The sequence below is a fragment of the Notolabrus celidotus genome, chromosome 23, assembly GCF_009762535.1.
Source record: "Notolabrus celidotus isolate fNotCel1 chromosome 23, fNotCel1.pri, whole genome shotgun sequence".
NCBI classification, from domain to species: domain Eukaryota; kingdom Metazoa; phylum Chordata; class Actinopteri; order Labriformes; family Labridae; genus Notolabrus; species Notolabrus celidotus.
The window spans coordinates 4,642,751-4,651,909 of NC_048294.1; the positions used below are offsets into that span (position 1 = coordinate 4,642,751).

Consider the following 9,159-nt stretch of genomic DNA (forward strand, 5'->3'; position numbering starts at 1 on the left):
TTTGTTTGTTTGTTTGTTTGTTTGTTTGTTTGTTTGAGGCCAGTTTGAGTCATGGATCTATAACACATTTTTTTTTATTTTATTATTTTGACATGTCTTTTTGGCCTTTTTGCCTTTATTGGTTACGACAGCTGAAGAGAGACAGGAAATGTGGGGAGTAGAGAGTGGGGGAGGACATGCAGAAGATGGTCTACCGGCCGGGGAATCGAACCGGCGACCCCTGCAACGAGGACTATAGCCTCTGTTTGTGGGGCGCTTACACCACTAGGCCACCAGCGCCCCCAGGCCTTTTTGTTTTGTTCTGGCCCTGGTTTGTTTGAGGCCAGTTTGAGTCATGGATCCATAACACATTTATTTTATTTTATTTTATTTTATTGACATGTCTTTTTGGCCTTTTTGCCTTTATTTGTTAGGACAGCTGAAGAGAGACAGGAAATGTGGGGAGTAGAGAGTGGGGGAGGACATGTAGGAGATGGTCGACCGGCCGGGGAATCAAACCGGCGACCCCTGCGATGAGGACTGTAGCCTCTGTTTGTGGGGCGCTTAGACCGCTAGGCCACCAGCGCCCCCAGATTCCTGAATATTTTGTTTGAGAACGCCAATGCAAACACCACAAGCTGATTTTACACAAGGCATTTATTAGGTGTCCAGAAACACTTACAATAAATGTTGCTTCATGTTTAAAATCGCAGCTAACATGTTAATATTAGCATGGAATCAACATCCCTTCACCAAACAACCCAACGTTTAAACCAAGTTGAATGAAGCATTATTCTTATTGTGACATTTTGACAGAAAACCCAACTAAATGGTTTTAAAATGAAATACAGATTAAAACTTTGAGAAATCAAAAATTATTTCAAAAGAAACCCAACACCTGATCTGCAGTGCTTTTACTCGCCCCTAACCCGACAGTGGTGACTTCACGTTTTGGTATTAGCACCCAGGTGCAAAACAAAACACATATGACCACACCTGTCTGGAACGTGCTTGGAACTTTCCACCAAAGATGGCCGTAAGATTCTGGTTTCCATCAAGGTGTGAAGTTAACCCTCTATGCAAAGATTGATGAGTTAAAAAAAGAAAAAATCTCTGTCCACATTTTGTCAGTTAGACACATTGATTATCATCACCAGGGTTATAATTGTATTTCCCTATTTCCTACACGAAAAGAAGAATATGCTTCATGAAACCCTGACACTGATGCAATAAAGCCGAGTGCTCACACACCATCATCTCATACGTCATCAGTTGATGCCGTAGACAGTAAGAACAAGAACGCAGAGTAAGATGAAGGGGGAAGTGGACATCGCATTCACACCACTGTCAAAAACACTGCCAATATCTTTCGAACAATCCTGTGGGGTCGTATGTGGGCACTTCGGGGGTCGGGTGGGCTTGGGAGGTGCTGGGTGTCCACCTGACCGACACTCAAAGGAGGTGTCCAGGTCAACTTCGTTGGACTGGAGGCGAACTATGCCTGGTGGGTTGCCTATGGTGTTGTTTCGGACGAATTCTTGACAGGGGGCTACATTGAGGTAAGCCCTAAGACTTTTAACTGAGGGGCAGTCTTGATCGAATCTCACAATTCCAATCAGGACCCAGGAGCCTTTGTGGTTGACCATAAGTGGCCCCCCCAAACTGGCCTGTGGAAAGAAACCGATAGTAGTTATTGAGATGGGAAAATCGACCTCTAACCCTCACAGGTCTCGGCCTATTTTGACAGGTTTTGAGTAATTTTTCTTTTTCTTTTGTAGACAATATAATTTCTTGATATCATTTTTTTCAGCACCTATATGGTCTGACTATTAGTTATTCATTTTGACCTACTGTTTCAACATACTGGGCAAAAAAACGCGCAAAATCCTTAAATTCCGATTTGAAAAATTATCTAATTATTTTAATAAAAAATACAAACATGGTCAATGAAGCAATTCAAATGTTGAAAATGTACAACTAGGTGGAAGCTATGAATAAATTAAGGTGAAATTGAGATTAAATTAAACTATTGACAACAAATAGCATGTTGTTTTTAGGCGTCCAGTTTTCTGTGGGCTACCAACATCAAACCAAAACTGGGAGAAAGTTCCAACTCAACACTTTTGATAGAAATGGACAGCAGCACTCTATGTGGTATAGTTCTTCCACTACGACGCTTTAAAGACATCATGTGATCTGATCGTGGATTCCTAAGGGTTAAAGCAGGGGTGTCCAAGCTTTTTTCAAAGAGGGCCACATTTGATGTTGTCAGAATACCTCAGACTTTTCTGACCAGCAGACGACATTTCAAGAACTAAATGATTATTTTGCTGCATTCTGAACATTTTTTTAAGCACCTAGTTTTGCCTTTTCTGTACAATTTCATAATTCTGATCTTGTCTTGTGTCCTCTTTTGTGTCTTTTGAACTTTTAGTGTTCATAAAGAACATTTTCACATCATGATGAAAACATGAATTTGAAAACCTGTCAACTTTAAGAGTTCTTGTGTTTCCTCTTCATTGCCATCTTGCAGAATTCACAGTGCTTTGACTTTATCAAAGGAATCCATATGAAGCTTTTTGAGACGTTTCTGGATTGACTTTAGTTTTGTTTGTGCGCTTGAAAGAAACTGCAAATGAACAGATGATTCAGAATGTGATTAATATCTGTGCTATAAATAACAGATTTTAAGATGGAAGCTTGGGGCCGTAAATAAATGGACCTTGGGCCGCGATTGGCCCCCGGGCCGTACTTTGGACACCCCTGGGTTAAAGGATAGAAACAATGACGAAAGCATCGATCCCGTCGAGACAGGAAGTCGAAACAGCTGTTTGCTAACTGGGATAGTTTGGACATAAAATTTTAACGGACAAATGTAACAAGATCTTACTAGAATAAGTCACAACACGCACCTAACTTCAATGAGGATAACTCACTAAATATAAATACAATAGTTTTACATGACATAGATTTTTGTTTATTTTATTTTACATTTATTTTTTTATTTTTTTTATTTTTATGAGGTGATGTTGATAAATTAACACGACGCCTCTTTTGTCACAGGCTGCCTAGATTTTTATGCTGCATTTAGCTGGTTTGGAAGGCATATATTGCCAAAAATGGACTTTTAAAAGGGTCAATTTGACCCACAACATAACAGGAGGTTTAGAAAAAACAACTTTTCTTTCTTTCTTTCTTTTATCAATGGAGCTGTTTTCTAATAGATTCTCCAATAAAATGCATTTACTTAAAAAAAGTAAAGTGTTCATCTTAAATCAAGATTATCCGTCATCTACAAATAAGATCTCAGCTTGAAAAATGTATGAAATGTAAAATAAACCTTGTTTCTTCAAAATTACAACTCAAAACAAGATCATTTCAAGATTGTTTGACTTAACAAGATATTTAAGATGTCTTAAAACAAGTCCCTCTATCTTGCTCAAATGTTACCTGTTAAGTAAATGTATATTAAATCAAGTGGGATAAGACATTTTGATTAAAATTGAGACAAATTCACTTGGTAAGATTTTGAGTTTTTTTGCAGTGCAGTAAGGGTAACAATGCATGTCATAAAAAGACAAAAAAGTTGTAGTCACCTCACATCTCTCCCTGTTCTCACTGGCCTCTGTATGTCCAGCGCAGACCATGTTACTGTTGAGTCTGGGGCGGGTGCATTTACACTCGTTGTATCCAACTACTAGCACCTGGACCAGGGGCACCGGACGTGAACCTAATCAGAGATCATTCAAAGGCAAAGTTAGGACTACAAATAGATAGCTAAATCAAAAATCCCAAAATAATAACGTACATTCTGGTTCTTTTTCTTAGTATTTGGCTTAAAAATGCTTTCGTACAATGTTTCTCTTTGTGTGCTCTCATATCTTACCAGTTACAACATAGCTTACAAGTCCGGTGGGGTAAGTGCTGTCCCCTGAGGCTAAGCAGACCGGAGATATGAAGTCTGTAAAATTCACAGGGCCTGACATCGTCAGAATACACATGGAATCCTTGGTTATCAGTGAGTTGGAGCTAGGCATATTGCATGATCCGTTGACAACTGTCCTTGATTCTTCGCAGTTGTTCACAGGATCTGACATGTCCGAGATGCGTCCCAGGGAAGCCACTGTTTGGTGACCAGGTCTTAAAGAATCAGAAGTAGAAAAAAAGTTGGGTAACTGTTAAGCCTCCAAATGTGAAGGTGTACCTATGTAGGGATACAGGTATTATAGACCACAGGCTGCAGATGGACATGGCATTTCCCTCTCAGGCTTAACATCAATACATTTTCACTTCATCATGAGGTGCATTTCAACAAAAAAACACTTGGAGACATTGTTTTCAGGTCCTTTCATTTTTTAAAAGGTAACATATAATGTTGCTTTTAGCTGTTTTATCTATGCTAGTTGTCTTTTATGCAGGATTTTGAATTCAGTTGCAAAAAACATCACAAAATCCGCCTCTGGGAAGTATCTGCAGCCTCATTATCAATTAGGGATGCACCGGTCTGATCCTGGTTAGACTGGACTCAAAAAGCTAGATCGGACATTGGTGACAAAGGGCCGACATATAGTGCCGATCCATACAGGAGATCTATTCATCTTAGTTCTTTGCTTTTCTGTGTTTACAACAGCCATGTGCGTCTCCTACATCATCAGCGTCTTTATAAAATGTGCTGCTGATTAATATTGTCACAATATCAGACATGGAGAAGGGAAACAGTAAGGGCAAAGCTGGGTAAGAGTAATGATGTGTTCACTGATTTTAATCCAAGCCACAGGTACACTGTACTTCTGATGGAAACACTATGTTGTTTTTTAAATACAGAATATTGAATTCCTCTTATCCACTGCTGAGGTTTGCAGTTGAATTGTAATATCTGTTGGTTATGAAGATTAACTCACCCAACTGCTGGTACACATTTAGAATCTCTTGAATAATGATACTTTGTTTTGGTTTACAAAGTCAGAAAAGCCTGAAGTTGCCAAAACATGATTCTATCCTCACATTAAGGAATACAGATTGTTAAAGGTGACATATTACGCTTTTTTCATCAATATATATTGGTCTAAGAGGTTCCTAAAACATGTCTTTAAAGTTTATGCTCAAAAAAACACTTTGAAATCAGATTTTGGCATGCCTGAAAAACCCTCTCCTTCAGCCCTGCTCAGAACAGGCTGTTTTCTCTCTGACCACGCCCCCTCAGGAAGTGGATGTGGCCTCGGCTCTCCAGCACGTTGATCTAATGTTTACATGTTGGCTGAATATACACGGCTGCTCACAGACCCGCGTTACTTCAACCCTCTGAATCTGATCCAGAATCTGATCCTGACGGAGAGGCGCCTGCAGCAGGACCTTTCTGAACCATTGGTCACAGATTTAGTGTTTCTTGTTGTTTTATTTGTCAGTATGTCGACGTGTGTGTCTTGGTACACAGCTACGAACATGTAGCTATGTGGCTATGCTAACTAGCGCTAGCACTTTTTAATGAAAAATTAAAATCATCCACTAGATCTTCAAATCTGCAGACGTGGGGAGTAAAACCGACCTTTGTATTTATTAAGACAGCCCACAACTAGCATGCCTCCCTCCTAAGCTCCTTGTTAGCACACGTGTGCAGGGAATGAAAAACAGAGGAGGGGTTGAGTTGTATTTTACACAGTCTATGGGCTGAACAAGCTCCGAGCTCTGACTTCCTGTTACAGACCGGATATTGTTGTGATGTAACAAAAACACTGAAAACTGAAACGGCTCGTTTCACACACATTTACAGAAAGGTGGAGAAATCAGAACAGGGGCATAATGGATTCTTTTCATTTTTATTTTTTTTTTTAGACATGCCAGGGAAACATATTTAAGGTAGAGAACCATTAAAAAGTCGATTTTGCATGATATGTCACCTTTAAATCAATACCGGGATCGTATCGGCTAGTATCGGTACCGGCAGATACCAAAGCCCAGGGATCGACATCGGTATCAGGACCTAAAAAGTGGGATCGGTGCATCCCTATTATCAATGCAGTGATCTGAGTAAGCTGGGATGCTATGATAATGAGGCGCTGCACCCATTTGTTGCATGAATGTTGTCTTACAGGAAAGGGTTCAGAGGTGGAAAAACACCCTCCCAAAATATGGCGAGCACTCCAGAAGAACTCGCGACAGTATACTACACACATGATCCAGAATCTGACTCTGAACTGATGAAGTGTTGCAGCCGCAGTTACAACAGTGTACCTCTTAGTGGGACAAGTGGTACACACAAACGAACAAACAAGCACCAACTGTGAACGGCATGCTAGGCTGGAGGATGGCTAAATTATACGCATAGGCAAGGCTTTTCATTTTATCACATAGTGAAGTTTGCACATGACACGGCTGTGGTTGGACTGATCTCCAACAACAACAAGTCTTTGTACAGGCAGGAGGTGAAAGCTCTTGAGGACTGGTGCAAATTTAACAATCTCTGCATCAATGTGGGGAAGATTAAGGAGATGGTGGAGGTATTTTACCCGCTCTCGGTGCCTCATTTTCGGCTGAAAGAGTCCGGACGTGCACCCTGGACGTCCTGGAGGAAAATTCTTTGAATTTGGGGAGGAAAAATGATTTTCCTCTCCATGTTTCCTCGTGGTTGAAGGAGTTCTGCGTCGCAGAGTGTGTGACGTAATGCAACGTACCATGACGGGAAATGAATAACATTTGAAGTGTACAATTCCAATGGAATTGATCAATTGGAATCGGTTCTAAGTCGGATCTGCTTTCGATTCCCACCCCTACTCTAGATCATGTCCTGTATCTTGATTCCCTAACCGTCTCCAATTGCAAACTTACAAACAGGAACAAAAACAAATTTAAGAAAACAACACTTGTGTCATCACTCACCCTAATTTGCAGTGACCAACTGTCAGCAACTGCTGGTCGTTAATCAGGGTGGCAAAACATCGGACTTTGTCATCAATGGTAAGAACGACTAGCCAAGGCAAATGTCCTTTACCTTCTGGCCATTTGCCGCATGCAGCTGAGAAGAGACATGAGACATGGAGAATGTCAAACAATCTGAGTGTGGCACTCGAGTAAATCTCTAAATGGGAGAGAAGAGAGAAGAATGTAAAGAACTAGTAACATTAGATGCTTACGTTGTTGAACTGAGTGACACCCTGAGGAAGAAAGACAACAACTGTCAAAGCTTGTCAGGGTGAGGCAGAATATCCAAGCACATACAATATTGGAACTCTTTGCAAATCTTCCTGTCTGTTAATTTGAAACCTAAGGCTGGACATTTTACACATTTTTAGGGTTAGTGTGACTAACTTGTTTCGGCTCTGTGGGACTTCCATACAGGTTTGATGGTCGCATAAGAACTTATTTACTTAATATGACTGATTGGAATGGTAAACTTAATCTGTGTAGCAGATCAACTTGCAGGTTAGACATGTTAAGGTCTACAAAAGTCAGCCATCAAAATAAATCATTGAAGAAAGCTGTAAAAAAAATGGGTTTACCAAAGAAGAATGGTGGATTTGATCATTACTTTCCCAACAACTAACTTGCTATCAATGATAGAGCAGGTCTAGACCGTACTCTATGTTCTATTATTAATAAAGACCCAACATCAAGACAGGATCAGATCCAGTCCCATCTTACAGACATGACTCAGTCTGATCTCATCTTAATCCACCATGAGCAGAGCACTTTGCAGCATTTAGCAAGTTACAGTGGCAAGGACAAACTTCCTTTACCAGGCAGAAACCTCCAGCAGGACCAGACTGAGACCGAGTTGGAGTTGTAAAGAGAGGTAGAGGGAGATGAAGAAAGAGAGAGGGAGATGATAGTGATGAGATGGATAGTAGTTGGAGTCTGGAACTTCCACAGAAGCAGACCGTCTACGACAGAGGTCCAGAGGAACCTACGGGACAAGAGAGTTCAGGGACTCCAGAAAGAGTCTGGCAATTTTGGATATTTTGTCCCAGTCCTTCCAGATTTTCCTGTCCCCCCTTGATGAAAAAATTGCCTTCATATTGAAACAGATTCAGGTTGGATGCTACACCAGTCCTTTCCCAGTAATTTGTTGAAAAAAAAAGATGCACGTTTTTGAGAGCAATTTTCAACCCACCTCAACCTAAGTCTTATAAGAGTGAAGTAAAAACAACAAAATGTCTTATTAAAGCAAAAAAAATCTCAAACTGTCTTTCTTACCATGGGATGCAAGGATGATCATCAGGGTCACACCGCACAGGAACGAGAAGAGCGCCATTTTTCAGCTGTGCCCACTTCACTCTCTCCTCTGCTTTATATACCTTCCACAAAATGTGCAACACCACCCACTATGTCCCAACTTACCCCCCCAATCCGCCAACCCTTCAATAATATTCATAACATGTAGATCTATACATTTCGATGTACTGAAAAAGAATCAAGTCAAACATGTTTGTCTTGATGCCTCTGTGTTTGTGTTCCAAAGCTTTAAGCTTAATATGTACGAACCAGGTATGTGTTTTTGAAGGACTTCGATCATGATGGAAGCAGCCTCGAGGTTTTCCCACCCTTCAAAAGAATACAGATACAGTGAGTCAATTTGTTTTCAAATTTTTTTTTATCAAATTCTTTTTTTTTCTTTTTTTTCAATTTTTTTTTGTCAAATTCATTTTTTGAAAAAAAAAATTCAATATTTAATTTTTTAACTTTTTTTTCAAAACTTTTTTTTCAAAACTTTTTTTTCAAAACTTTTTTTTCAAAACTTTTTTTTCAAAACTTTTTTTTCAAAACTTTTTTTTCAAAAACTTTTTCAACTTTTTTTCTTTTTTCAATTTTTTATTATTATTTTTTTCAATTTTTTTGTCATATTTTTCCAAAAAACATTCCCAGTCATTGTTTGTCCATCTGTGATTCACTTGGTTTGTCTTTCTTTCATTAGTTTTTATTTGTTCTATCTTTTTTGTATGTGTGTGTACTTTTCAAAAGAAGAAGCTGTGATTCTCTTGATTTAGCAGCTTGTAACAGTAGTCTTCTCTCAGCCCACCGTGAATGCGTCTCTCCCGGTGTTACAGTTTTAAAAGTGACCCTGTAAACTGGAGACCTTTGTGGAGTTTACAAAGCTGTTGAAACACAGAGGGAGTTCCTGGGAATGCAAACTAGTTCAGTTTTTATTAAGATTTCAAAATATCCTCATCAGATATTTAATGATAG

General features: G+C 39.6%; 1 protein-coding gene across 1 annotated transcript; it reads right to left on the bottom strand.

Moving 5' to 3' along the window:
* Window positions 1-618: 618 nt before the first annotated feature.
* LOC117807506 (chymotrypsin-like protease CTRL-1) lies at window positions 619-8,250 on the bottom strand. Its single transcript, XM_034676825.1, has 6 exons — window positions 8,170-8,250; window positions 7,110-7,130; window positions 6,856-6,991; window positions 3,866-4,119; window positions 3,576-3,709; window positions 619-1,646 (listed from the first exon to the last, which is right to left on the bottom strand). The coding sequence occupies exons 1-6, from the start codon at window positions 8,225-8,227 to the stop codon at window positions 1,248-1,250; spliced, it is 1,002 nt and encodes a 333-aa protein (XP_034532716.1). The 5' UTR covers window positions 8,228-8,250; the 3' UTR covers window positions 619-1,247.
* Window positions 8,251-9,159: the final 909 nt, after the last annotated feature.

What these genes read in the sequence shown, in the direction of transcription:
- LOC117807506 (XM_034676825.1), bottom strand. Translation starts at nt 8,227, where the DNA reads ATGGCGCTCTTCTCGTTCCTGTGCGGTGTGACCCTGATGATCATCCTT. An exon ending in GATCATCCTTGCATCCCATG is followed by an intron (nt 7,131 to 8,169) that starts GTAAGAAAGACA and finishes TTTCTTCCTCAG; the next exon opens with GGTGTCACTCAGTTCAACAA. An exon ending in TGTAAGCTATGTTGTAACTG is followed by an intron (nt 3,710 to 3,865) that starts GTAAGATATGAG and finishes ATCTCTGATTAG; the next exon opens with GTTCACGTCCGGTGCCCCTG.